General features: G+C 52.1%; 10 protein-coding genes across 11 annotated transcripts; 4 read left to right on the top strand and 6 right to left on the bottom strand.

Moving 5' to 3' along the window:
• Positions 1 to 448: 448 nt before the first annotated feature.
• On the bottom strand, positions 449 to 2,437 carry PV06_02326 (uncharacterized protein). The gene has a single exon (XM_016402994.1). The coding sequence runs from the start codon at positions 2,260 to 2,262 to the stop codon at positions 559 to 561; it is 1,704 nt and encodes a 567-aa protein (XP_016266891.1). The 5' UTR covers positions 2,263 to 2,437; the 3' UTR covers positions 449 to 558.
• A 275-nt stretch (positions 2,438 to 2,712) lies between these two features.
• PV06_02325 (uncharacterized protein) lies at positions 2,713 to 4,085 on the bottom strand. The gene is made up of 4 exons (XM_016402993.1): positions 3,918 to 4,085; positions 3,752 to 3,860; positions 3,223 to 3,693; positions 2,713 to 3,172 (listed from the first exon to the last, which is right to left on the bottom strand). The coding sequence occupies exons 1-4, from the start codon at positions 4,059 to 4,061 to the stop codon at positions 2,814 to 2,816; spliced, it is 1,083 nt and encodes a 360-aa protein (XP_016266890.1). The 5' UTR covers positions 4,062 to 4,085; the 3' UTR covers positions 2,713 to 2,813.
• An 878-nt stretch (positions 4,086 to 4,963) lies between these two features.
• On the top strand, positions 4,964 to 6,276 carry PV06_02324 (uncharacterized protein). Its single transcript, XM_016402992.1, has 2 exons — positions 4,964 to 5,330; positions 5,426 to 6,276. Exons 1-2 carry the CDS (start codon positions 5,008 to 5,010, stop codon positions 6,072 to 6,074), a joined length of 972 nt encoding a protein of 323 aa, XP_016266889.1. The 5' UTR covers positions 4,964 to 5,007; the 3' UTR covers positions 6,075 to 6,276.
• A 166-nt stretch (positions 6,277 to 6,442) lies between these two features.
• Positions 6,443 to 7,225, top strand: PV06_02323 (uncharacterized protein). The gene has a single exon (XM_016402991.1). It carries the CDS (start codon positions 6,537 to 6,539, stop codon positions 7,140 to 7,142), a length of 606 nt encoding a protein of 201 aa, XP_016266888.1. The 5' UTR covers positions 6,443 to 6,536; the 3' UTR covers positions 7,143 to 7,225.
• Positions 7,226 to 7,266: 41 nt separating this feature from the next.
• On the bottom strand, positions 7,267 to 8,418 carry PV06_02322 (uncharacterized protein; the record flags this gene model as incomplete). The annotated part of the gene is made up of 1 exon (XM_016402990.1): positions 7,267 to 8,418. One exon carries the CDS (start codon positions 8,416 to 8,418, stop codon positions 7,267 to 7,269), a length of 1,152 nt encoding a protein of 383 aa, XP_016266887.1.
• Positions 8,419 to 9,414: 996 nt separating this feature from the next.
• On the bottom strand, positions 9,415 to 9,705 carry PV06_02321 (uncharacterized protein; the record flags this gene model as incomplete). The annotated part of the gene is made up of 1 exon (XM_016402989.1): positions 9,415 to 9,705. One exon carries the CDS (start codon positions 9,703 to 9,705, stop codon positions 9,415 to 9,417), a length of 291 nt encoding a protein of 96 aa, XP_016266886.1.
• A 317-nt stretch (positions 9,706 to 10,022) lies between these two features.
• On the bottom strand, positions 10,023 to 12,406 carry PV06_02320 (uncharacterized protein; the record flags this gene model as incomplete). Its single annotated transcript, XM_016402988.1, has 2 exons — positions 10,023 to 10,346; positions 10,388 to 12,406. The coding sequence occupies 2 exons, from the start codon at positions 12,404 to 12,406 to the stop codon at positions 10,023 to 10,025; spliced, it is 2,343 nt and encodes a 780-aa protein (XP_016266885.1).
• Positions 12,407 to 12,643: 237 nt separating this feature from the next.
• PV06_02319 (uncharacterized protein) lies at positions 12,644 to 15,329 on the bottom strand. Its single transcript, XM_016402987.1, has 3 exons — positions 14,765 to 15,329; positions 14,284 to 14,692; positions 12,644 to 14,222 (listed from the first exon to the last, which is right to left on the bottom strand). Exons 1-3 carry the CDS (start codon positions 14,934 to 14,936, stop codon positions 14,063 to 14,065), a joined length of 741 nt encoding a protein of 246 aa, XP_016266884.1. The 5' UTR covers positions 14,937 to 15,329; the 3' UTR covers positions 12,644 to 14,062.
• Positions 15,330 to 15,719: 390 nt separating this feature from the next.
• On the top strand, positions 15,720 to 18,364 carry PV06_02318. Of its 2 annotated transcripts, XM_016402986.1 has the most exons (3): positions 15,720 to 17,129; positions 17,258 to 17,756; positions 17,838 to 18,364. In XM_016402986.1, exons 1-3 carry the CDS (start codon positions 16,629 to 16,631, stop codon positions 17,906 to 17,908), a joined length of 1,071 nt encoding a protein of 356 aa, XP_016266883.1. In that variant the 5' UTR covers positions 15,720 to 16,628; the 3' UTR covers positions 17,909 to 18,364. The 2 variants fall into 2 exon arrangements, with proteins under 2 accessions (XP_016266883.1, XP_016266882.1); XM_016402985.1 differs by having other exon boundaries at positions 17,258 to 18,364.
• A 793-nt stretch (positions 18,365 to 19,157) lies between these two features.
• Positions 19,158 to 22,217, top strand: PV06_02317 (uncharacterized protein). The gene is made up of 3 exons (XM_016402984.1): positions 19,158 to 20,051; positions 20,128 to 21,279; positions 21,387 to 22,217. Exons 1-3 carry the CDS (start codon positions 19,644 to 19,646, stop codon positions 21,609 to 21,611), a joined length of 1,785 nt encoding a protein of 594 aa, XP_016266881.1. The 5' UTR covers positions 19,158 to 19,643; the 3' UTR covers positions 21,612 to 22,217.
• The last annotated feature ends 4,376 nt before the right edge of the window (positions 22,218 to 26,593 follow it).

The raw sequence follows: 26,593 nt of genomic DNA, 5'->3' as shown, positions 1-26,593 counted from the left end.
ATCGTGGTGAGTTCGACCGCGGGGGTCAACGTCCCCCACGTCGGCGAGAACGGCACGATCATGTACTCTGCGTCCAAGGCGGCGGCCCACCACCTCGCCCGCAACCTGGCCGTCGAATTGGGCCCCAAAAACATCACGACCAACACGGTCGCCCCCGGGTTTTTCCCGTCGAAGCTGGCCAACGGGTTGATCGAGAACCTAGGCGGCGTGGAGCACATCAGCGGTACGAACCCGAGACGGAGACTGGGTGTCCCCGAGGACATCGCGGGGGTCATGTTGTTCCTCGCGTCACCCGTGGCGGGTTACATCAACGGCGTGGACATCGAGGTCGACGGCGGTGCTCATTTGAGCGTCGGGAGATCGACCCCGCCCGGAGAGTCGAAGGCGAAGTTGTGATAGTAATAGCAGTGGCAGAAGAAGCAACAAACGAGTAGTATTTGCCATCTACTGGGTAGTCAAGAAACTACACGATCCATAAGCTTCATACATTTGTTCATCCTATGTACGTACGATTACACAAACACATACATACATACCTGGATGGTTTAGGTGTGCATCTCAAGGTGCGTTGATGAAGTCGCCCACAAACTCGGCCACCACTTGAGGTCTTTCCACCATTGGTAAATGCCCGGCACCCTCGACAAGTTTGAAGGAGGCCGTCTTTCCCACCGCTGATCCTAGCGTTTGCGACAACTTCTCCATCCCTTTGGGGAGGACGCCGTCACCCGCACCGACGAGGAACGCACCTCGGCCCTCGTAACCGGGTAGCATGTCCGTATAATCGTAATCGAACAGCGTCTCCACGCCGCGTCGGAACTCGGGCAGCGAGTTTGTGACGACCATCTTCTTGACCTTCTCAATCTCCGGCACGAGCGCAGGATCGTGGTACGACTCCGGCACGAACCACCGGCGCACCGTCATCTCGGCCAGCTCCTCGCCGACGACCGGTTGCGGGCTGGCGTCGGGCGACTCGTCACCAAACAGGGAGGAAAGACGGAGAGTCTTGCCTTCCTTCTCGGCCACGGCGATACGTTGGCCCCACGTATCTTTGTTCCCCGCTGGAGATTTCGCCGAAGTGTCGCATGCTATGAACGACGCGATCCGCGACGGATACGTCAGTGCCGTTGCGATTGCGGTTGCTCCTCCCATCGATACACCCACCAGTCCGGCAGCCTGCGGTATTCTCAGAGCGTCCAGGAGCGCAATCACGTCCGACGCCTGGACCTCGGTCGTCACAGGACTCGTGGTGCCGCTCGGCATGGCCCGACCACGTGCGAGGAAGCGCACGACACGGTACTTTTGGTTCTGCGCGCGGGAGAAGAAGTGTTTCAGAAAACCGTCCCAGATCCCCCATGTCGTGAGAACCGAGTTGACCAGGACCAACGCGGGTGCGTCGGGATCAGAGTTACCTTCTAGGCGGAACGGGAGAAGCGCGCCGTCACTCGTCGTTACCGTTGATTCAATCGCCGACCCGAATGGTTCGACCTTTGGTATCGTCTTGGTCACACCGTCGGGGGATACCCAGGGCGCCACGATCGCCAAGTGACGAGCTGCAGTCCCGAAAGTGTAGAAGAGCTCGTACTTTCTCAATATGGCGTCCGCGGAGGGTGCGCCATCATACACGTTGCTGAAAGACGACAGGTCCGTCGACGGCGTGAAGTCGTTGATCAAGACGAAATCGACCTGGCCGTCATCACGGGGTTCGAGGTACGAAGTCTTGAACCACGACGTTTTTCTCCATCCCGGAATCTGTCTTACTTTCGAGAGCACTTTCTTCTCAATCCAGTCCTGCGCGTTTGACAGCTGATCCGGGGAGAGACGAAGTCTGCACGTCGTCAAGAGATTTCCTTCTTGGTTCTCCTTGAAGTGCTCAGGTGACTCGAGTTTCACAAAGGTCTTGTCGTTGACTTGCTCGCCCACAAAATCCAACGTATATCGATCAACCCAAATCTGTGCCATGACATCTATCTCCCGCTGCGTCTTGCCGGGTGGTGCGCGCAAGTACTGGTATGGCTGTTCCGTGAACTGGTGCATGTCAGTGGCATCGTATACGGCCAAGAACTCGGGCTTGGATTGTGTTCCGCCATTGGGTGTCGAAAGATCCAAGGCTCGATATCGAAAGCCATTGGGCATGAACGACAGTCGAGTCCTGTTGGGTCCATGTTCGTTGTTGTACCAGTCGTGGAAGAGGTCTGGCGATAACGTGTCTTTGGGTTGCATGGTCACAAACAGCAACCCGCGAACGGGATTAGATGAAGGCATCGTGGCGGCGGCACTTCAAAAGTCCGTCTTTCTTTGCGTGCTTTGCTTTGTTCGTCGTGTCTTCCCGGACTCTTCCACCTTGACCCAAGAGAAATGGGACAATCCTGCAGCAAGGCAATGTCAGGCCACAGTCTCGTATCAACGGTATCGAATTGATCTATTCTTCCAGTTGAACTGGTTGGAGATAGTCGAACATGGAAAGCTCGTCGAATTCTGAGGCCGTTCGGAGACGATGCTCGGCAGGACTCCGGTTCATCTGCCGTGAACAGGTGCCTGCGACTGCATCGGAACGAACCCCGCATTAGCGAATATTTGGGTGCGGGATTACCTACTAGGTAGATTTACGGTCGCTAAAAATAATGTAGATAGGGGCGATGGGACACCTAGAACTCTCCCCCAACTACCCATAAGTGGCGGATAAGTCTTTTTCCGACTCCAAGTCCAACTTCTCGTACCCCAAAATCCGATATTCGCGTTGTACAGGAGCTACGAGTACTCTAGGCACTCCTATGCTACGAACATGCTGTAGACCAGTTACTAGAGCAGCTGGCTTAGTCATACCATATCGCATTCATCCCAAACCCAGGCTCCTTGATATCCAGATGAGCCACTCTGGAAAGATACTCATCGTGCCACCGGTAAATCTCGATCCAACCATCTTGGTCATCCGTCAAAGCCAACCACTCATCCGTCCAAGGACATACACCAATGGCGTTCGAATGGCCACCACTGTTGGGCGTTGGGCTGATACATAGTTGACGCTCGATTTGTCCCTGTGGTCCAAGTCTAAAGGCACTGATATAACCCGTCACACTGGACGAGTTGGATCTGGCCGTGGCGAAGAGATGTTTTCCACTCTGGGAACAAAACACCACGTCTGATCTGTACATCTTCTTGAGATCTCGAACACCTGTGCATGGTCAGTTTTACCGACACCTAGGCATGTGCTTGGGGCCTTACCTGGTGGAACCAACGGGTAGATGTTGTGCGTAAAAACAGGCATATGAGTTTTCTCGTCAATGACATACTCACCGAGCCTGTTCCCAGCTTCCATCAACACATACAAATAGTGTCCGCTCGGATGAATGTCAACCCATCGAGGATGGTCGCCGGCGGAAGGTGCATCGACGCTGCCGACCAAGGTGAGAGTGCCGTCGCTGGCCTTTTTGTGTGTCCAGATCTTGTCCGCCCACATATCTGCCGAGTAGAGATACGTCTCGGTCGGGTCAAAGACCATTCCGTGGATGGCGGACTTTTCGCTGTATTCGTAGTTTTGGATGTTCTCATCCAGCTTGCCAGTACTGTCGACAGAAAAGACGTTGCCGTAACCCGCATGCTCGTAGAATGGGTTACCATAGACGCAGTAAGGCGGCTTCTTTGCTGCTAGAATGAAGATGGCCCTGGTCCGGGTATCAGCACTTTGTGCTCGGGCTGTCCACGAGTAAGTCAGTCAGCACTTCGATAGAGTCGTAGGAAATATCAAACCTACGATCATGGCTCATGGGATGAGAGACTTCATGTGAGATGTTGTCCGGTGCTGTCACGGCGTGACTGGACCACTTCTTCATAGAAGCTCCATAGATGTTCTTTCTTTGGTGCTGCAAGGCGGGGAGCCGTCAGCGTCGAGTCTACTTTCCACTCCGTACTATACTCACATCAAAGGTCATCCATGAGATGGGCTCATCTTCAGGTATGGACGTTCTCTTGACCAATTTCAAGGTCCATGCTTCATCGTCAAATTCGACAGTGAAGATAGCTCCGGGAGGTGTCCATGTCCCTATCATCAAGTGGTGCTTCATCTTGTGCACCAACCTATATACCTGAGTTGCGATATGATGACAGTCTGGAACAATAGTCACATGGCTACGATGGAAATTAGTGTGGGAGCCTCATAAGGCTTGCTTGGGATAACAATTTACAGGGGATCCCGAGGTGAGTTGCCGAAAGCCGTGCACGATACGTGCCCTGAGACTACGGGCGATTATTTGGTTATAGTAGTAGTACGGAGTACTGGCACCAGGGCAGCGAATGTACTCGTACTCGCACAGAAAAAAACCACACCGGTGCCCTGGGTCTAGTTCGGAGTGTCGGGATGTTGTGTGGTATTTTAACTACCGATTTTGGTTGTTCGAAGCCTCGGCGGGGCAAGATCGGAGGGGGGAGGCAAAGGGCGGGCTCAATAATAGGCGTGTGTCCTTCGTCATTAGGGGCGCCGTTAAGGGCTGTTCCGGGCATGCTGAGACCCACGAAGAATTCGTCAGGGAAGAAAACGGAGGTGCAAAAAGTACCGTCCGTCCACGGTAGTTGGAGGCGCCTCGATTTGCCGATATTCAATTGCCCATCTGCTTAGACTTACGGGCCTCACAATTGGTCCATTCCCATTTTTGTTTTATTCCGATTTTGCGAAGTTCCCCAGAATTGAAGAGCTGGAGACAGAGTTGTACGCAGAAAGACGAACATGCTGTTGGTGGTGGTCATCATCACCAGGAGCCGATTTTCACTGCCGGCACTGATGAGTCTGCCCACAATTCAATATATATATCGACGCAGTAGTTCTCACCCAGTGTAGTCTCCAGTCTTATCTGTCTCTGTGTGTCCAATTCTTCGTGTCCTTAATTTTACATTCTCATCGCCAGTCCTTGTTGTCTGAGAGACTTTGGGTGAATCGCTGCCACCCTCGCTTCTCAATCGCCGACCCACCCCCTAAAACAAACCCCCCCCCAAAAATAAAAAATCCTTGACATCATGTCTTTTCAGAACGTCGTCGAAAACTCGACCACCACCAATTTAAATGGAGTGAATGGGAAGACGACCAATGGGTCATCAGCTCACAAGTATGATCCCGACTTCACAAAGAGCCTCATTGAGGCCATGGGCCCAAAGACGCCTGACCGCGCACGATTTGTCCTGGGAAACCTGATCCAACATCTCCACGACTTTATCCGCGAGACTGAATTGACGCCCGAGGAATGGATGAGAGGTGTTCAATTCGTCAACGCCATCGGCCAGATTAGTGACTCGAAGAGAAACGAAGGTCAACGAATTTGCGATGTTTTGGGTATTGAATCGTAAGTTTTCGCACGTACAGAGAATAGAGAAGAAGTTGATGCTCTGCCTCGGACGCAACAGACCAATCCACTAACATTTCCGTGTTTCATTCTAGCCTGGTGGACGAAGTCGCCAACAAAATCATGCTGGACAGCGACGAGACCCCTACATCTTCCACGATCCTAGGCCCCTTCTGGAGCCCTCACGCCCCTTTCCGTGAGCTCGGCGACAGCATCGTCCAAGACCCTTACCCGACCGGCCGGGTCACGCTCATGCACGGCGTGGTCAGCGACTACAAGACCGGCAAACCCATCCCCAACGCCGTCGTCGACATCTGGCAGGCCTCGGCCAACGGCAAGTACGACTTCCAGGACGACGACCAGTCGGTCAACAACCTGCGAGGCAAGTTCCGCACCAACGACAAGGGCGAGTACTACTACTACTGCTACCACCCGACCGCCTACTCCCTCCCCACCGACGGCCCCGCCGGCGTCCTCTTGAACCTGATGGACCGCCACCCGATGAGACCCGCCCACATCCATCTCATGATCAGCGCCGAGGGCTACAAGTCCCTGACCACCCAACTCTACCCCCGCGACGACCCCTACGTGACCAGCGACTCTGTCTGTGCGGTCAAGGATGACCTGTTGCTCGACTTCAAGCCGTCAAAGGACCCCAAGGCCCAGCTGGATCTGGAATACAACGTCACTTTGGCTCCTTTGAAGCCTGGCCAGAAGGCCGGTTGGGTTCACACTGTTTTCTGAGCATGTTCAAGAGGGAAACCCTTCACTTTCAACATCACAACAGCGTTTTTCGGGGTTCCAAAGTAAATTCTTTTGCTTGGGGGGCGTTTTCGCATCATGCATATTTTTACCATCATGCACAGTTTTCAACCGTCTCCAAGGCTATGATGGACGAAAGTCATCTTGATACATAGCACATATTGAAGCAAGAAAAAAAAACATCCACACTTGAACGGAATTGGCTTCTAAAAAATATCATGCGTAGATGCCTGAGTAACGTAGATAAATAACCCCGCAGACGTCAATGACACACTCCAACAAGGGTCCAAGTAAACATACATCGGATGTGGGCGCCCCTAAATCCATGTACTGCAACGCATCAGGTCTCCTCTGGAATCGTATGTATATATTCCCTGGATGTCTCCCATTGAAATCTACAGCTCCTCGGTTCTTCAGCATCCTCACCCCTCTGTAAATTAAAACATGCGTCTTCCTTATGCACCCTCTACCCCTCCCGAAGACTCACCCCCTTCGGTCGCCGAGACGTACGCCCGGATAGCAGCCCGGCGCAAACCTCGTCCTCTGATCCCGCTCGACCTCACACTCTTACACTCCCCTCCCGTGGCGAGCGGTTACAACGCCTTTGTCGGGGCCCTACGCACCGAGACCATCGTCCCGCAATCACTCCTCGAACTGGCCATTTCGAGAGTCGCCATTCTAACCACGGCCGTTTATGAGTGGAACATTCACGCCGCGTTGGCACTGAAGGCGGGACTCTCCCCCGAGGCGTTGGAAGTGGCACACAGCGCCCCCAAGGGGGGAGTGACACGGTCGACAGACAAGAAATTGAGTGAGAAAGAGGTCGCGGTGCTAAGGTACACTGACGAGGCGACCGTGGATGTGAGGGTGCAGGACTCTACGTTCGAATCTCTCAAGACACTTTTCAACGAGAGGGAAATTCTGGAACTGGTCACGGTAGTGGCTGGTTACAACGCCGTCAGTAGGATACTGGTGCCACTCGACGTCGGTGAGAATAATGACAAGAAGATGAAGAGTGTGGATGAATTGGTCGCGGAGGGAACGAAATAAATAAAGAAAAATAAAATAAAAAATAATCAATACGGGTAGTGTCTACCACGATACGTATATACTACCTCCCTGACACATCTTCCTACGAGTTATCTTTTTTTCCAAAGTTGCTGATTCGACCTCGTCAACAAATATCAATCGGATATCCATCACCTTTGGACAAAGCCTCAATGACGGCCTCACAGACCTTGACGGCACTCAACCCATCTTCCCCGGAACACCTGGGCTCTTCCTCGCGGTCGACGACCTTGACCAGGTGTTCGATCTGGGACTGAAAGGGGTGCTTGTCCCCGACCGTCAACACTTTTCTCGTCATGGAAATTCCCCATCCGACCTCGACGTCGTTGTTTCTCTCCTCGGCCGCTTCACCGGCGACGTCGTACGTCCACAGCACGTCGTCCGGCACCGAGATCGTACCCCCTGTCCCAAAGATCCGATAGCAATCGATCGGGACGTCGGCCTTGGGGAAAGCAGGCATGTCCCCCGTGGCCGCCTCCCAGCCGTAAGGGCTCGCGACGTTGTCGTTCATGACAAAAGTGCCCACGACACCGTTGGCGAACAGCATCAGGAGCGCCGCGCCCTCCTCGACCTCGTCCCTGGGCCTCGCCGCTTCGTGGTGTCGTCGCGCCACCGACCCGGTCGCCCAGACCCGAACGACCCGCGCCCCGACCAGGTACTGCAGCACGTCCACGTCGTGGATGAAGTTCGTCCACACCGGTCCGCCGCCCTGGGAGCGCGACACGCGCCACTGCGCCGCCAAAAAGTACCCGTCGTTCTTCCTGCACGTCCACGCCCCCGACACGGCCGTGACTTTACCCAATTTCCCGCCCACGATGGCCTCTTTCGCGGCCGAGACGGCGGGGTGGAAGCGTCGATGATGACCCACGGCGAGAGCGCAGCCCTTTTCTTTGGCCAGCTTGATCAAGGCATCGCCTGAAGCGGATTCGGTGCAGAAAGGTTTCTCAACCAGTATGACCCGTGGCGTCGAGTTGGTGGTGCCACGAGTGTTGCCAGTGATGAGAACCTCCGTTGCGAGTTTGACGTGTAGACCCGAAGGGACGCAGATGATGTAGACGTCCGGACTTTGCTGGGCGACCACAAGGTCGGACACGCTCGCGTAGTGGGCCACGGCCAATGACTTAGCGAGCTTCTGACCTGTAGGGAACGGGTCGACGATGGCGACAAGCTCGCATTCTGGTGAAGATTGGATGTATTTGGCGTGGAGGGGGGCGATGAATCCTCCGCCTACGAGGGCGAAGGTCGTTTTTGAGGTCATGGTTGGTTATTCTTTTGGTACTGTTGTAGTACAGGGTTATGAACTTAAGGAAAGTTTGCTTGTACAAGTAGTGGCCTAGGTAAGGATATTGGATTGCCTATCTCTGGTGAGATCCAATTCTCATATATTCACTCCTAGACCATGATCTCGTTCGTTGGGCGTACTTCGTTGCTTGTGTAAGCTGGTTGAGTCACACGCAAATGGCGAAGTCAGTCCAGGGACAGGACATCAGATCTTGGTTTGCATCTTCGCGGATAGATAGTCGTCCAAGAGGAATACGCGCAGTATTGACGTTTGATTGGATATTATCCCACTCCAGGTTCCTAGTTAATAGCCGATGCCGGCATTGTTTTATTCCGCGAACCCACAATCACCACTCATTTCAACGTCCCCTCCAACGTCAGCAACGAGAACCAACGCATTTGTACGGTAAGAGCCCACGGTGTTCAATACTATCTCAGCTGCGATATACGCTTGGTGGTAGCAGAGAACACCTTATCTTCGACTACCATGTGCAACGCAGTCAACCATCCTTCACACTGGAATCCGGGAAATCCGAGAAAAACCAGGACGTCAAGTCATTGCCATACTTGGGACGTCCGATAATGATTTTCTAGTGTCGGTGTAGAAGAGCATGTGGAGCTGCGGAAGAGTCAAGGTTGATCTCCATGTGACCGATATGTATATTCGACGCTGGAAGTCTTGAGCAAGGTAGCTGGCGACCAAGAAGCTTAAGATGTCATTTCCTTGCATCATGTGAAGGTGTCGTGGCGGATCTCTTGATCACATCGAAAGAGAGTCATATGGATCGTGGTAGTAAGCATTTCAGCTTGGTGCAAGGCGAATCCACCATCATTCGTCATGGCATGCATGCACCTTGTCGCTAGTACAAATAACATCGAGAGTCCAGATCGTCATGCAGCTGGTAGCGTGGCGTGCGGACTACACCGAGTAGGTGAACAATTGACATAGTATATTGAGACCGCAAAATATCGCTCAACTTGATTCGCTAGAACTTCCAGATGACTCCTTCCTCGAAGCGGCCTCTTGTGCCTTGATACGGTTTATACGGTTGGTAGCTTTCTCGATGGCTTTTCTTCTGGTGGCACTCCATTTCGCAGTCTCGCCCCAGTAGTAGAGACGGTAGGCAAGGTCGCTATTGGTGATGCCCGGCTTCTTCGGGGTGATGGTGTAAACAGGTCCGCATTCCGGGTCGTTCGACTCCTGCACAAGTTCCAGACCCTTTTTACGAAGCTGAGTATGGATTGATTTCATTCGTTGCGCCATCTTTGGCAGATTTCGCTTTGAAGGTCCAGACAGGAGAGGTAAACATATATACTCGAACTGTGTTTGTTGGCAAGCACGTGACCGGGAGGGTGACCGCCTGTGCGGCCGATTTTTCGCCGAGGAAAATTTTGTCATGCGATTGTTGGCAGGGCAGAGCAGATCAGGGGCCATTCCAGGCTCACCAAGCTGATTCACTTATGACCAGGGTTGTCCAACATCCGGAATCGATCACCGGTTGATGACGGCTGCCCGATGACAAGACGAGCGCGCGTCACATATTAATTTCGTTTTCATCAATCCAACTTACTCATCTTCTTTTACAGTCGAATCCTGGCCCCCAGTCCGTGGCCTTCGTACCATATTCGTTCCTGCCATTGACCGATTCTGACTCCGACGTCAGCTTTGGCATCTAGCTTCAGAGTTCCGCCTAAGGCATCTCGGATTGTGCCTAGAGCATTACTCCCCCACGCAACTGGGAGCTTCGGTGTAATGTTTTCACCTTCTTTGATGGCGAATGGGTAATCCCAGTCGATCGTACCAACCTCTGAACCGTTGTAGAATGCAGCTGCCGAGATAGCGGTAATGTACATGGCGAAAGGGGACACAAGGACGAACGTTGCAGTCGACGATATCAAGTGCATCTATATTGTCAGCCAGACTCGCACTCGGAAAGGCGACATACCGTGGTTTCTTTTAGGAAATGTCCAAACATGTGAGGGGTGGGTACGGTCAACGCCAACTTGGGGTCGGGAAAGTTCGGTATCGAGTCGGCGTGACTTTTCACAGTTATCGTGGTGTTGTAACCAGAAATGTACTGAGAAAGCCACTCCCTTCCAACAGCACCAACCTCCCATGCAGCTCTAGCGACAAGATCATTGGGACCAGGTACAATGTTGACAGTAGACATATATGCGTAGCCGACGCGCGTCTCGTTCACCCAGATACTGACGTTACAGAAGGGAATTGTGGCCGAGTAGTCGGTAGGATTGGTTACATTAACCCTTGCCTGCAGCGTTAATGCGGATTCCGACGTATCGACAATTTCCATACCCTTTATTTCTGGCATCTGAAAATCTCCCATCATCGGCGGCACAAAGATATCTCCTTGCGCTGGAACTCCTCGGACCACAAATTCTCCCAACGCAGTAAGGGTATTGACGTCTACGTTCGCGTGGACAGAGAGTGCAACACCGTCACCAAACAGGAGTTCTTGAACAACCTTTGAGAACACCGAATCATTCTTGATCTCCAATGGTGCTTCATCCACAACCGACTGTATCAGCAAGTCATTGTCAACTTGTGTCGCATTGGCTTTTTGCCATTTCCTCAGATCCAGTTTGCCCAGCAGGTCTCCCTTGTAGAACACATCCGCATCAGCTCGCACTCTGTCAACGTCCATATTGACATTGATTTCTTCTGGAAGTCCCACCAGAACATTCACCACAGCAGAGATCTTTGGGCGAGAATCTGAAAAAGGATCTGGCAGAGAGAAGTGAACGTCCTCGAGGGAGAAGTTTTTTATCAGATTCTCAAAAGGATGGCCTGGAAGTGAAAATGGTACTATCGTATCGCGTAAAATCTGGTCGACCCATCCAGGTGTGTCGGGATCCTGTTCGCCTCCGCGGATATAGACGGTTGTGTTTCTCCCGGCAAGATAGTCGGCGATCAAGCTGTCCAAAGGCGAAGTTTTCGTACCTGGACAGGCAGCTGTTAACGATGTAGGAAGCTGCCGTACCAAACCCACAACGCTTGCGGTGATATTCTGCTTGGGTACGATGTGGATCACATCGGTCTTTGCGGTCGCGAACAATAAGTAGTCGTTGTAGCAGTCTGGCAGGAGTATGTCAAAAGACAAAGCAGGCACATCTAGGTTGAGTGGGAATTCATTCATGGCCGAAACAACTGCCTTGGCCTTAAGACCTTCCGGATGTCCTGGCATGCCATATTCTGCAAATTGAAGTCTCTGGATCTCAGCCTTCGGGACAGTGGGGATATCGTGACCCTGGAACTCTAGAATCTGAGATATTGTCTGCTTGGGCAGCCTGATCAGACCGCTGCGGATTGGGACAGTGGCAACAGCATTGACAGTGAGCCCATCCAGCTTCCGGTCGATAAAGTCATTGACAATCCTTCGTAGGCCGTCCACGTCACCAGGCTCCAGATCCGCCAGGATATCAACGTGATTTTGATGACGGTTGCGAATATTCACCTTGACGGGTGGTATTGTCGCCGTCCCGAGCAAGACGTTGTCGTACTCGGGCAGGTAGACACTGACCTCCGACTCGCCGCTCTGTACTTCTCTTGCGATCCAAGTCCCGAATCTTCCCAGGTCTCTTGTTGGTTTATGTCTTACTCTGCTCGCCTCGAGGTAGAATGTCCCTTGAATTCTGGCGCGGACTCCGAAAGATGCGAACGAGTCGATGGAGAGATTGGTAGGCTCAAAAACCACAGCTTCTTTCGCGTATTCTTCAATCACCGGAGGAAGAGCGAATCCAAAACATGCGACGACGACTCCCAGGCAGAGGACAGTGAGTGCTATGATTGTGGGCCATCTCTTCTGCTTCTTGCCTGATGTCTCCTCGAGGGACTCTGATATTGACGGGTCATAACTGGGCTGATCTGCAGCACCATCGGAGTCGTCGGTCCGCAAGAGAAGAGGAGTGCGTTCTGAAGTATGCGGGGAGGATTGACGAGAAGACATTGTGGCCTGGAGGGAGACTTTCGAGGAAAGCGATCAGGTCATGGAGGACTCGGAGGATGTCATGGTAGGAGGTTAAGGATGCGGACTACGTTGAAAATGATACGGAGTAATCGTACAGGGATGGCTAAGATGTCATGACTGAGATGAAACAATGCTGGTGTAGCAATTAACAGTGATGAGTTCGAGACTTGATCCAGGAACCAGGTCCAGGTATGATCGCCAATCATTGGGGCTTAGATTGCACTAATAAACTAAGTAATAAGGTAAACAGGCTTGGGCATTACCCAGAGGGCGGAAATTTACGAAATCTCTCACTTTCTCTCTTGTTGGCTGAGCAAAACTTTGGTTTCGTCCTGATCAGGCAGCTTTGTTTACCGTAAGAGGAAGGTACGATATCATTATCATTCCCACGAGGAGCACCAATCCATCCACGACTTCACACCTCGCTGGTACCTAAGTACGCTGTAAGTACGGGGTACACCCGGAGGTCCGCCATGGACTTGGGCTCAGCTCCCATCGGGCATCATTTTCTTGGATCGATCTTGCGGTATCTAGATAGCACAGAGTGATCAGGTGTCTCTTGGTCTGGCAGCGTCCTCTCAACACCCTATGAATCACTCTGACGGCCTTGGAGTGCACACTTCCACCACTGCGACCATTGAGCGACCAGGGATGCCTTGGGGATAACTATAGGATGCTTCGGCGCCGAGTATCGATTTCGTGAGGACATTGCCCCTCCATGTGGCTTACAGTGTACACTCCCTGTGAAATGTCCGCCCTTTGGATTATCTTCTATGCTCATCTGGCCTACTCCGCACATAGTTACTTATGTTGCCTCGTCAGTCACTAGAGGGAATCTGTGTACATCTCTGCTCCAAGAGACGAGACGGCTACGTGGCATTCTGTTGTTGAACTACTGACAAGCCCTCGATGCCCAAAGCCTGGAGTGATGCATGTGGCTTAATATCATGATGGCAACCGACGGTGCTACACTAAGCAGGACAGGAGGCCATGGAATCGACGGGAGCCGTTGTTGCAAAGGCGGCGGAGGTACTCGTCCACATCTGAGGTCAATGGGTCGAGATCTTTGTCAGTCCAAGACATCGATGACCCGCATTGGTTCGTACTCGTTCAATTCACATATTGATATCATAGTACAACGTCCCTGGGACTGAGTCATCTATGCCGATCACTATCTGAGGACCCCATATGCTTATCCGGAACTCCCGCTTATGCAGCCTCGTATCTCATACTCATAACAAATCAATCATCAGAACCAGGCCGGTTGATTCCGACAGAACAGAAAAAAAAGCAAAGACCATTTTCCGCTTTGGGATCGCCTTGTGTCTGATAATCCAGCATAACATATAGAAAGCAGAAAGAAAGGACAGTTCATAACAGTCCTGATGACTGTGAAGAAGTGTGCCCAATTGATTCACATCGGTCGTACTTGGACCCAAAGGAAACCCGAAAGAATCCGTATTGAGAATGCTGGTCGCTGGCCTCTCTGAGTAAGCCGATGTAAGCAAGGCGTCGAGTGTGTTTGTGAGCGAGAATGTCCAGAACTTTCATCCGGTAGATGATCGCTCTCTGGGATGAAGAGTATCGCTAGTGGGGGGACATTCCAGTAACATTGTCAACGGGCCGCCGGACAATCTAAATACCATACTTGTACGCCTGTTCTCTGGCAGTCGTGTCGTCGTTGGCTCGCTCAGTCTTGAGGATGCTCTTGTCGATCTCATCTCGCATACGTGCCGTGTGAGATTTAGGACCATATGTATCGAGGTGCTGGTAGTATAGCCACAAGATAATGCAACTGGAACGACGATAAGCATCCTGACCTCCTGAAAGGAGATTGTAGCCAAACTTGAACTCACCTTGCAATCGTCCCTACCAGACCAACCCAGAGGAATACCACACTAGCGATGGCTCGTCCGTTGTCTCGGTATCGCAGTGGCGGATTGAGGGCCTTCTGCGCGATCTCCGCGGCGTCCTGGGAGTTGGCCGAGATCCACGCATGGCCCGTAGCCACGATGACTGTCAAGGCTATGGCATCCGCAAATGTCATGAGGGTGACGATCAAGGCGCTGACTCTCCAGGACCACCGGATGTTGCGGGGTTCATAACGTTCCGGGAAGAAGAGGTCGAAGAAGAAGGCGGCGCCGAAGATCGTGGCGACGGCGATACCGACGAAGATGTTGTAGGACGCAATGCCGACAAAGTCGTCGTTGTGCACTGCCGCCGACGAATGGAGGCGTTCTATTCTTGATTGTTGCTTCACATAGTCTTATCACACACACACACACGCAGTCAGTCTCACGAGCCCTTCACCCAAGGTTTTCAGCAGACAGTACTCACCTGTGAGAGCGGCGGTACCGATAGACTCGGAGACAACGCAGCATATCATGGCAATTTGGTAGACCACGAACTTCGTCCTTCGTAAATGGTAGTCCCTATTACCGAACATGTACGAGCTCTTGAACTTTCCCCATTTCATGTCTCGAAGGTCAAGACCCCAGATCACAGCCATCGTGTTATCTTTTCGATGAAGGCGTTGCTGAGATGTTAGGTGTGTCGGTGTTTATAGCGTATCTGTAGCTCTTTGTGACTCGACAGACCCAGACGACAAAGTTCACCACCAGAGAAATAGTACAGTACTATCACAGTGACAAGGCTTTGAGAGGAGTTTCCACGAAAACCACGATAAGTGAGAAGCAACAAGGCTTTCAGAAAGATACAAGGTGCAGTAACCGGAAAGGCTGAGACGGGGACTATTAAAAGGCAAGACGGTGTGTACTATGACATTCAACTCGCTTCATACATCATCCAGGCCAAGCCACATAAGCATGATTAAGAAGGGCTTAAACTGGCCAGTAACGAGTCTTTGCAGTTGTTGTTCACAAGGGTGTAGGAACGAATTGCCCGAACCCGTAAAAAGCCGCAGGGAGAGAATGGGACGAAGGCAATGACTTGCAACGAATTCAATATGTCATCTTTACCATTTTCAAGAATAGTCCCGCAACCATCCGCCCGAGCGAACGACGATGGGCTAGTGGTTGGTTGGGGCTTTCGGGGGGGGAGGCTGGTCTAAGGCATGGGGTTGTCAGCTGGACCGAGAGGGTTTGGTTGGTGATTTGCAAGCATGAGATCTTTCTAGGGCCCAAGGAATCGACATCTGGAAGTACGGAGAACTTTGAAATGTAAGTAACTAGGTATGGGAAAGTGAGGTGTTTTCGAATGGCCGGTGAGGCGACTATGACGCAGTTGGTGCCATGACTCAGGCTGTTAAAAGCCTTGGGCTGGTTTGTTGGCGCTCGACGATCAATCGTATCGATACCCTTATCAGTCCACTCAGTAACTTTGGGCAGTACCTTGTGTTCGCTGAATAAGTCTTCAGGTCGAGTATAATGTCTCTTGGCTTTGATAAATTGGTCGATGAGAATTGGATCCTTGGCTTTGATAGACATCCCACGAAGTGTACAGTATGTACGGAGTATGGACATGTGGTCCTTCAAGGATTGGCCTCCGGAGGTAACGGAGTACTGGAGGATCGTCGAGGCGAAAATGCTTATGAAAGCTTACGCCTTGAGCTTCTCGTACCCTTACAGAGCCCGAAAGCCCGAGAGTCCTTGGTTGCTGGTGAGGCTGATAAGGAATAGGGAACTGCATACGGAGTACCCAGGTTCTCCATTGGCAACACCTTGTTATTGTTCAGTACATCAATAGGCCATTGTGGAGTGACTCGGGCTTTTGCTGGGCGTCAAGGCTACCACTATCATTGTGTCTCTGGGGTGCTTCAAGGTCAGTTAGGCACCATGTGGTTCGTTTGTACGTGCCCAAATCACATAGGTGCCTCAGGGAGCCTACACCGTATCTCAACAGTGGTGATACAACAATCACAAACTACTTATATATATATAGACGGAGAGGCTATTTCGTACCCTACAGAATCACAAGCATGATGAAGCCTCGGACATCCCCACGATGCCAATGTGCTGATATGGGGTAAGTTCTTCTGATGTAACTCCGTATCAACGTTGATGTCCACCCAAGTATCAGCGCGGCGACCAGACCTTCGGTGATACGAGCAAACTCCTGCTTCATCGGCGAGTGGTCCCTTACGAAACCTTTCCCTTATCAGGATCAGAGGCCTCTACAAAAGCAGCGGACTCGATCGCACAGAGAGTTGACTAGTTGAGACCCCGGAAAGATAGCATCAACCATGGCGAAAGTCGAGGACGGACACCTACCTTTTGTGGAATCTGCAAAACCATTGCATAACAGTATCCCAGACCATCTAGCTCCCAACTTCGAGCCGGCATTCCTCGAATACTACAACAAATACACTGCCGGTCGCCTGGCCACTCATCAAGTGCCCATTGAGAAATTTCGAGCCGATCCGGCCAAGTATACCATCACCTACGGCAGGGATGGTGTTCCTAGCGACGGGGTTACATGGTCCGACCTGAAATGTCCCGTTGATGGGGGAGAAATTACGGTTCGAGTCTTCGAACCTGCCTTCTCGTCCACCGACAAACCTAGGCCGGTATACATCAACTACCACGGCGGTGGCTGGGTCTTTGGTGGGTTGGTCACCGATTTTGATTTGTGCAAACGGATTGTGCGCGAGTTGGGCTGTGTAGTGTTCGATGTCGATTATCGGTTATCACCAGAGTACAAGTTTCCAATTCCTGTCAACGACTCCATTGCAGCTTTCCACTGGGTAAGTAAGAAGCACACTCACTCACTCACCCAATCACTTCCCTCCTCAAGAGGAGAGCAAACGAGGTTGTTTGCTAGGAGAAGAAAACTGACACGACGATTATGCTCCCATACGGGGAGTATATGTAGATTCGAGACACCAAAGCAGAAGAATATGGCCTGGACGTCTCCCGCATCGCCATCGGAGGTGCTTCAGCCGGTGGTCAGTTGAGCGCCGTCATCGGCCACGTCTGTCGCGACGCTGGCATCCCGCTCGTGCTGCAGATTCTCGCCGTGCCCGTCACAGACCTGCACGTCTTTACCGCCGAAGGGCCGATTCGAAAGGACCATCCGTACGCGTCGTACAATGAACTCGCGGACACTCAACCTCTGTCTCTGGAAAGGATGGAGTGGTTTCACAAACAGTTTCTCGGCTCGCCCAGACCAGATCATCTGGCGAACGAGTGGAAAGTGTCCCCCATACTCGCCCCCAATTTCGCGGATCTGGCTCCGGCTCTGATCTTGACCGCAGACATGGACGTCCTGAGGGACGAAGGTGAAGCGTATGCGGAAAAGATGAAACGGGCGGGTTGTACCGTGGAACTGGTCAGATTCAAGGGTGCGCCTCATACTTTTATGCAACTAGACGGTACGTCCTCACTTTTGGGTGACTTTTTCTTGTGCCGGACCGGAGAAATAAATGCTGACATTATTACTTCGTGTGAAAAAGCGATCCTTGAATGCGGTAAAGAGTTCAACAGGATCGCATTGGCGGCTCTCGAGAAAGCATTCGAACTTTGATCAGCCCATTCTCTTTTTTTTTCTCAGCCGCATCAGCCCGCCTGTTCCCACAGTCAAAAAGTCTGGCTTATGAAAAGGGATTCAATGATTACTATTGGGGAGGATGTACGGAGTACGAAGTGGATGATCTCGGCCTTGAAGTTTGAACGGCCCCCGAGCAGATAGGAAGGGGGGGCCTTGCAGACCCCCTCGGCACAGGTGCTCCGGTGCAAGTACCCGCCACTGTAATAATGCACGGATACGGAGATATTATTTATTCTACGAGGCTTCCGGTGATGATAACTTGGGTTTGTTCCCGGACCCGCTCTCGCGACACCTTCTTGCACCCTTTGCCTCTCTTTAGTATTCCTTGCTCTCCACTATATCCGTCCGTAACAGCCCCCTTTCCATCCGTACTCCTACACTTTCAATTTTTTCGAGCCCACAGAGTTGAATGATTCGTGCCGTAAATGTTCAGTAATGACTCCGTATAGGAGGGAAGTATGTACTGAACATATATGCTTGGCCGTTACCACTACACACGTTTTCATGGGTGCGGAACGAAGGAAGAAGAATGGAATGCTTTATCATCATGGAGACCTTTTTCCGATGTCGAAATCAGACCCGCTCGCTCCCAAAGGATGTATCCGGGTAATGCCATGCCATGCGACAGTCCCTGAAGGAGGGGCTCGGGGGCTCACTGGAGCTTAGCAAAGCTTAGTCAAGACTGCATTATACCCAACGTGTCGTGTGCACAATTATGGACATGAAAAGTACCGATAGCTAAGCGGTGGAGTATTGTTGAGATCACGGTCGTAGCGACAATTGATGACCAGGATCACGCATGAATACGCGCTGAATGTAGACTGGCCTGAAGGGAGGAGGTTGTGTTCGTATTGGCGGAATCTGTCCTGAGGCGGGCATCAGATAACTTTGATGCTATTGTACGTCTTTGGTGCAACGTATCTAATCTCCCAAACGATTATCATCGAGACAATCATCTAGACATGGGTCAATGGCCCGTTTATTCGCCACATGCATCATCCTTTTAGGCCCAGGGTGGGTTTGAACCAGCGCACCATCTCTCTTCTTGGGCATCCCCCCAGGAAAACAGCTCATGCAATACGATGGCTGCCAAGTCGCTAAGGGGCGGATTCACGCACCTCCGTTCCGACGTGTACAAATTTCAACTGGGGCCCTTCCATGATGAAATGAGAGATCGCGTGTCTTCGCTGTCCTGCTGACTGACTTGCTAACGGAGCTTGGAACCACAATTCCTTTCCGCCTTTTAGAGCCTCACCTTTCCCCCTGCCTCTTCGGCGCCAGGAGAAGTTGAGATTACTCCAAACTTGATACTTATGGAGTATTTGGGAGGCTCAAGTCACCGGTGGCCCTTTAAGCCCTGTCCAGTGGGGCCTTTAGAGCCTCTCCCAGGGATCCATCAGCTGCTTTGTGATGATCAATACTTTTTGGGCCTGCCAGCGCTGACAAGGCTGTCCGCCGTCTCATTCGTTGCATATGTCCCAGAAAACCAGATGTGTCGGTAGCACCGTCCCTTCACATCTCACCCAGGCGTACCGCGACCGCTCACACGCAGACACAAGACACGCGAACGGGCGATCTTTAGGGCCTGAATATCCCGGTCGACTCTTAGAGAATCATGACTCTGACTCTGGTAACGTGGTCGCCGATTCTCTCTTTTTTGTTTCCCAATTGTCTGTCACTCCAGTCCTGTAGCTTGCTGTAGCGCACCATCATGAAGTCTTCGTTGCTTTGCGCCGCCGTTTCCGTGCTGTCCTGGACGGCCGCCGCATTTTCCTTCAACGCCTATGACCTGGGTTTCCATGGCTTATACCCCCGCAAGCATTTTCATTCTGTTGATTTCGAGGCACCGGCACCAAAAATCACACAATGGGATTCCCGGTGCGATTATGGGAACCTCTTCTTCACGCCCAGAGGCCCGTGGGTGCAAGGGGCGGCACGTGGTCCCATCATAACGGACCCCCGAGGTAACTTGGTCTGGATGGACAACCACAGGTTTGAACAGGCCATGAACTTCAACGTCCAAAAGTACAGGGGGCAGGACTACTTGACCTTTTGGACCAAACACAGAAAGACCAAGCACGGGAAGCCGGCAAAACACTCCAAGAAATCATACGTTATGGTAAGGCTTCTTCGTATCCGTTTTAGAATTTGGAATGTCTTCTTTGGAATCTTGTCGTCCTCTGACACCGTGTTAGCTCAACTCTTCTTACGAGGTTGCCTACCGGATACACCCGCACGGCAAGAAGCTGAAGGGTGACTCGCACGAGTTCCGCATCACGCCGCAAGGCACCGCGCTCATCACCATCTACCACAAGCACCAGGCGGACTGCACGGACCTGAAGCTGGGGAAGAGCTGCTGGATTCAGGACGGCATGTTCCAGGAGATCGACATCGAGACGGGGAAGCTGCTGTTCGAGTGGCGGGCCACCGACCACATCGGTATGACCGACGTCTTCAGCAGCCCCAACATGAAGGATGGGCATGGAAAATCCAAGGCCGACGCCTTTGACTTCTTCCACATCAACAGCGTCGACAAGACGGACTCGGGAGACTATGTCATCTCGGCCCGCTACATGCACGCCGTGGTCTGCATCAGCGGCAAGACGGGCGAGGTCATCTGGCAACTGGGAGGGAAGAACAACGATTTTCGGGACCTCAACCACGCGTTGGACTTCGCCTGGCAGCACCACGTCACCTGGCAGGGAAACAACACGCTGTCCATCTTCGACAACCACGCCAACAACGTCTTCCACAGCCCCTCGAGCCACAGCAAGGGCATGATCATCAAGCTCGACCTGGAAAAGATGACGGCCACCCTGGTCGGCAAGTACGTCCACCCGGACAAGATCCTGAACGTGTCCCAGGGGTCGGTGCAGGTCGTCAACGAGACGGGGACGGTGCTCGTGGGCTTCGGCAACTCGCCGACCTACGTCGAGTACTCGCCCGAGGGCAAGGTGCTGTGCGCGGCGCACTTTGCACCCCACATCGCCTTCGAGATCATCGACTTTGGCCTGGTCAAGTCGTACCGCATATTCAAACACCCGTGGGTCGGGAAGCCCAAGACAAACCCGGCCGTCAAGGTCAAGTCTGGAAAGGCGTATGTGAGTTGGAACGGTGCGACAGAGGTATCGTCATGGCGACTTGAGAAGGCAGCTCATGGTGGCGGCGCCGGGGCCAAAGGTGGTGACGATGCCGAGTTCGTGACCATCGAAGAGGCCAGACGTGACGGCTTCGAAACCAGTTTCAATCTCGACAAAATCCATGGACACGTTAGGATCGCAGCCCTGGATGGTGCGAGAGGTGTCATGGCGTATTCGGCCGTGGTCAAGACACCATCACCATCACATGTAAGTCCTGGTTTTTTCTTACCTTCTGCAGTTCGCTCCCCGGCCTCCTCCCCCAATACCGTCTTTTCTTTTCAGCCGGCTGACTGTCTCGTGTTTGTGTTTTTCAGACCCTCCTATGGTCAAGCTTTATCCTCGTCTTATGCTTCATGGGCTTGGCCGTTTTGTACCGAAGAAGACGACAGATTCCGCATATCTCTATCCCCAACCTAAAGCTGCTTGATTTCAAGCATCGGCTCCACTCCATCACGATCAAGAAACAGGCCGTCGCTCTGGATGATTTGGAGACTGAATCGTCACCTTTGTTATTGGCAGAAAGAGAGCCAGAGCCATGAAGCGAACGGTGTCAAAATCTTTTGTCTTTTTTGCTTGTTTCATCCAACAGCTTTCTTCCGCTCAAGGGGCTTTTTTTCAAACATACTTGCATAATAAACGGCGTCTGGGGACATTTGTCGACATGATCAATCATGGGTAGTTGACTTGAGAGATTTTACTCATTCATATATCGAGTCCGAACGGAATCGTGTCGAGAAGAGTGAGGGAAAGCAACGTCTTACCGAACATGGTACTCAAAGACCTATCGAGCCATGATGTATGACCACCAGGAAATCCAGTTGTAATACGTACAGCTGGTCCCTCTGCTGGCTATGACTTTCTCAAAGGATGCCGTGGTGTTGGCTCTTGCCACCAAAAAAAAGTGACTGTACAATTAATAACGGAGTAGGGGGCATAACGACTATTGCACTCTTAATATGATCAATCTTATGAGGTAGTCACCTGTCTCCTGGTTTTCAACAGCCTTGCATAATCATATCAGATCAGATCAGATTCGAGGGGATTCTGAGTGAAGAAAGTCTCTGTGCAGAGTTGAAGGGGACGAGATGGAGGCCGCGTGGCGATGGTGAGATAGTATTAGTCAGTAATGATTAAGCTGCTACCCGTACTCGTGTTCCTACGTGAGCCTTATGGCATCCCGCCTATATTCAATATTCAAGTCGTCGCCCTTTTTACTCCCTGGACGTCCTATGGCCCAGTAAATTCTCGAAGAGGAACTTATTGCTGAAACCCATTTGTGGAGGAAACAATTCTGCCGACCATTTTGACTCCAGCAGCGACTCATCTACCGCTGACGAAAGAGATATTGCTTTGATTATCTCGGCGGTGTCGATGTTCGGTACCGGCCATCCCATACGCGCTCTTTCACTGGCACGATCTCTCTGAGCGAGGATCTCGGTCAATACAATTGCACCCCTGACGGCGATGATGCTACTTTCAAACCTTTGGAGTTGCTCGATACACTCCGACACCAAACCCTTGTGGGTGGCCAGCTCAGGGTCGGAGTCGGGCCGATGGAATATGTCCAAGCAGAGGATGATGGCTGCCGCCACACAAAATGCCTTGTCGATCCAGATGATCGGACCGTCGATTTCTTTGGCCTTTTTCGCTTCATTGAGGATCGTCTTGGCCGCAGCCGTGCACGTTGCCCGTGTCATCGAGTACAGCGGATTCGTGAAGCTTTGTCGAATGTAGGCGCGGTGTATCATGATGATCTTGTGGGCGAAACAGACGGTGAGACTCGAGCGTGCCCAATGCACCCATTCCGGCCACATGGTGTCCACGGGTTCCATGACGTGGAAGTAGCGTGGCATCCCCTTGGTCGCCAGGCTCCTCATCTGTGTGTCGTAGTCCAGAATGTTCTGGTACTCGGTGAAGGGCGTGGTGGCCTGGAGGGTCGCCTCGTGGTGCCGCACGACCAACCTGGCGATTTCGAAGAGATAGTTGCCGTAACTGATGTACGTCGGGAACGTGGCAGGGAGAGGCTCCATGGTCAGATAGTCCCGACTCGACGGTAAAATGGTTGTAAAGTGGAACGGGTTGATATTGTGACTTCCGGCGAACGGGAGCGACGTCCAATCTTGCACGCAGAGCTGTGACCACAATTTCCTACCGAGTTCGCGCTTGATCAGGCGGTGCCGCTGATCTTGCGGAGACGTCGGGTCAATGTCCTTCTCCAAGGTCGCGTTGTAGTCGAGTTTATCGAGCCCGAGGGCCTGGGCGACCTTCACTGCCGCCCCGAGAAGGATGGAGAGTTCAGTGGACCTACCTAGCGGGTGCGCCGACATGGTCAGCGTGGTAATTGCCTGCACGGAATACGTATCGTGGTTCAGCATCCATTCACCGTGATTGAGGCTCGTGATGGCCGCCTTGTACCATTGCATTGAAAGTTTGGCTGCTTCGGACTTGGAAAACCCCCAGTCTTTGAGTCGTCTCTCGGACGAGCATGTCAAACTAGCTGCCATGATGGAGAATAGAAGAGCCAGCCATTGCAGATGAAGGCCACCGACGTTCAACGCCCTTTTGTCTTCCTGTTCGGCGATGGCACTTTCGAGTTCTGCTCTGAACGTCGGCCCGTGGTAGCAACAGTGGTACCAGAGAAGGTAGGCCTCGTGGTAGTCGACAAGTTTCCAGATATGGTCCAGGCTCGGGAGAAGCATTTGCAGAAACGCCTCGTGTGCAGCAGCAGTCAGGTGGGGTCCACAACCTGAGCTTGTCGAGGAGAAGAACAATGGTGTCCCATTGCAAACGACCTCGGCTGGATTCTTCCGAAGTTGTGGCGGCTCATAGGGCGTAAACACATACCTTGGACGTGGCAGATTGGACCTGGAAACATCCCAGCCTTCTCCGGCTTCGAAAGATGTGGTGGTGGGTGTGGCATTCCTAGCGACCACTGGCAGCATACCGGGGCCTGGGGAGGATTCGTCGACTCTATCTCTCGATGGAGTCGGCCTCAATTGACGCTGTCGCGAAGTGGGTGTTCGATGTCTGCTTTCAGACCATTCCAACCGGCACTTATCTGGGATTCCTCGCTTGACGCACCGCCCGCACGGCAAGCGCCGATCGCACTTTTGTCGTCGCGAACTACATTCCGTACATGTGTGCCTCTCGCGTATCTTGGCCATCTGGCCGGGACCGAAGGATGTTGTACCACAGCGGGGACCGGATAGTGAGAAAGGAGGAGTAGAGGGAGTGATAAAAGTAGCATTATTGAGTTGGTGATTCGACAAAGTACGAAGTTCCAAGGAACCTGTCGTTATCAGATACTGTTCAAGAGAAGGGGAATTCCTTATCGGTTCGTGCGAATCGTACCGACTCTGCGATATCGATCGACTCCACTTTTCCTCGTGTGGGAGCCATATCTTCTAATAGTTGAATCCACCTATGACCAAAAGTCATTACTAAAAGATGGGTTCTAGATCTTCTTTGTCTACTGAGATTCTGTCGCTCTCCCCAAACTCAGTGATAAGACTACTTTATCGAGCAAGGGTCAAATCTGGACCCTTCTCGTCCATCCCAACACTCAATGCCTAGGTAGGTTGATGTACGAATGACTAGCCATGTACAATCAATGTACCCCGTATCTTTCCCCGGTCCACGCAGGTTGTACAACACGACTTGCGTGTGTGATAGATTGATAACGGTGACCTCCGGCTCAGAATAAAGTCTACAATGCATACTTTGGAATCAACCATAAGAATCTGAACTCAAGACTACCCTGAGGTTTAGCTGAGGCATAGGAAGCGCCACCCACACGTACACACTGCAAGACTTGAAGAGCAAGTTTTGTAACCGGAGGGCACACACATAACAATCGGAGCAACATCAAGAACATTCATCATCTCGTATTGTGAAAGCCCAGGATGGGCTCTCTTGAACCTCTCCAGCGGGACTTTGAAGTCCCCACAATCGATCTCAGCTCATACTTGCAAGACCCCGATTCATCCCAAGCAAGCACGGTGGTCGAGCAGATCCGCAAGGCTTGTGCCACGAGTGGTTTCTTCCAGCTCACGGGACATGGCATTCAAAAGACACTTCAGCAGCAGGCATTTGCTGCCGCCAGGACATTTTTCAATATCTCAGATCAAGAGAAGCGCAATCTATGTGGGAAGCCCGGTCGCGGGTACGAGGTCATGGGGAAACAATTCCTGGAACCTGGGAAACAACCAGACCTGAAAGAGGTGAGTTCGGGTCCTCAAGCATGACTGGCGCGCTCAGTCCATCATCATTACCCCTTCCTACACAAGTTCCGGTACCTACTAGGATTCTCATGTGTTCTCTTCCTCTCAGGGCTTCTTCATCGGCCGTGAAATTGAAGGTGCAACTCCACCGTTTCGCCCCTTTCAAGAACCAAACATCTGGCCGAGTCCAGATCTCATTCCAGAATCACAATTCAAGCTTCCTCTTCTGGATTACTACCGGTCCGTATCCGACCTTTCTTTCATCATCATGAAGATCCTCGCGTCAGGTTTGGAGCATTCAAACTTCGACACCAGCGTCTTCGCAGAGTTCTGCCATGAACCCATTTCTTCGATCCGACTCCTCCACTACCCTCCTCATCCGGACACCAAAGATGACAGTCTGGTGGGCACTGGCGCGCACACGGACTTTGGAGCCATAACTCTATTGCTCCAGGATGGTAACTCCGGGTTGCAGGTGTTGAACCAGGCGACGAACGAGTGGCTGGACGTCGAGCCTCGGGAGGACGCGTACGTGGTCAACATAGGGGACATGCTGGACGTGTGGACCAACGGCGCCTACAAGAGCACCGTTCACCGCGTCATCAACACTTCCGGCGGCGAGAGGTATTCCATCCCGTTTTTCCTGGATGGGAACCCGGACTGTACCATCAAATCCCTCGGCACTGGTGACTCGATGGGGACCGGAAAGACGTATACGGTCGAACAGCACATGTTGTCGCGGTATGCTGCTAGTTATAAGTAATCTTCCCCACTGATAATGGACATAAAATATAGAAGCTGGTTTCAAACAAAGTGTACCTCATGTTATGATGTTTTGATTCATGTCTTTCAGTGTTTACCGATATCTTCTCTTAAGCTTGTTCTTGACACCATCACTCTTGTTCCTTATCCTCCTGACCGTCCGCTGTGCATCTTCTCTGATCTTTTTCTCATCCAACCTGACCAACTTACCGCCGTCCACCAATAGTTCGCCATCGATCACCACCTTGTCGACGTCGGCGCCCGAGCACGAAAACACCACCACCGTGACAGGGTCGATTCCTCCCTCCAATACCTGTTGTGAATCAAACGGCGCGCAATGAAGGCCGGAAGTGTCGATAATTACAAAATCCGCCTTTTTGCCCACCTCCAGACTTCCAATGTCCTTCTCCAGACCCAACGCTTTGGCGCCATTGATCGTAGCCATGATCAGGACATCTTCCGCCGTCACAATAGCCGCGTCTCGTCTGGATCCTTTATGTATAAGCGCCGCGACCCTCATCTCCTGAATCATGTCGTAC

This window comes from Exophiala oligosperma (genome assembly GCF_000835515.1).
Source record: "Exophiala oligosperma strain CBS 72588 unplaced genomic scaffold supercont1.2, whole genome shotgun sequence".
In the NCBI taxonomy this organism is placed as follows: domain Eukaryota; kingdom Fungi; phylum Ascomycota; class Eurotiomycetes; order Chaetothyriales; family Herpotrichiellaceae; genus Exophiala; species Exophiala oligosperma.
This window is presented reverse-complemented; position numbering and strand designations above follow the sequence as displayed.

Excerpts from the sequence above, each read along its gene's own strand:
- PV06_02326 (XM_016402994.1), bottom strand. The coding sequence starts at position 2,262 with ATGCCTTCATCTAATCCCGTTCGCGGGTTGCTGTTTGTGACCATGCAA.
- PV06_02325 (XM_016402993.1), bottom strand. The coding sequence starts at position 4,061 with ATGAAGCACCACTTGATGATAGGGACATGGACACCTCCCGGAGCTATC. Across the intron at positions 3,861-3,917 it reads TCTCATGGATGACCTTTGAT|CACCAAAGAAAGAACATCTA; the intron begins GTGAGTATAGTA and ends CCCGCCTTGCAG. Across the intron at positions 3,694-3,751 it reads TCATCCCATGAGCCATGATC|CCCGAGCACAAAGTGCTGAT; the intron begins GTAGGTTTGATA and ends ACTCGTGGACAG.
- PV06_02324 (XM_016402992.1), top strand. The coding sequence starts at position 5,008 with ATGTCTTTTCAGAACGTCGTCGAAAACTCGACCACCACCAATTTAAAT. Across the intron at positions 5,331-5,425 it reads GATGTTTTGGGTATTGAATC|CCTGGTGGACGAAGTCGCCA; the intron begins GTAAGTTTTCGC and ends GTTTCATTCTAG.
- PV06_02323 (XM_016402991.1), top strand. The coding sequence starts at position 6,537 with ATGCGTCTTCCTTATGCACCCTCTACCCCTCCCGAAGACTCACCCCCT.
- PV06_02319 (XM_016402987.1), bottom strand. The coding sequence starts at position 14,936 with ATGGCTGTGATCTGGGGTCTTGACCTTCGAGACATGAAATGGGGAAAG. Across the intron at positions 14,693-14,764 it reads CGGTACCGCCGCTCTCACAG|ACTATGTGAAGCAACAATCA; the intron begins GTGAGTACTGTC and ends GTGTGTGATAAG. Across the intron at positions 14,223-14,283 it reads CTGGTAGGGACGATTGCAAG|TTGCATTATCTTGTGGCTAT; the intron begins GTGAGTTCAAGT and ends TCGTCGTTCCAG.
- PV06_02318 (XM_016402985.1), top strand. The coding sequence starts at position 16,629 with ATGGCGAAAGTCGAGGACGGACACCTACCTTTTGTGGAATCTGCAAAA. Across the intron at positions 17,130-17,257 it reads CCATTGCAGCTTTCCACTGG|ATTCGAGACACCAAAGCAGA; the intron begins GTAAGTAAGAAG and ends GAGTATATGTAG.
- PV06_02317 (XM_016402984.1), top strand. The coding sequence starts at position 19,644 with ATGAAGTCTTCGTTGCTTTGCGCCGCCGTTTCCGTGCTGTCCTGGACG. Across the intron at positions 20,052-20,127 it reads CCAAGAAATCATACGTTATG|CTCAACTCTTCTTACGAGGT; the intron begins GTAAGGCTTCTT and ends ACACCGTGTTAG. Across the intron at positions 21,280-21,386 it reads AGACACCATCACCATCACAT|ACCCTCCTATGGTCAAGCTT; the intron begins GTAAGTCCTGGT and ends TGTGTTTTTCAG.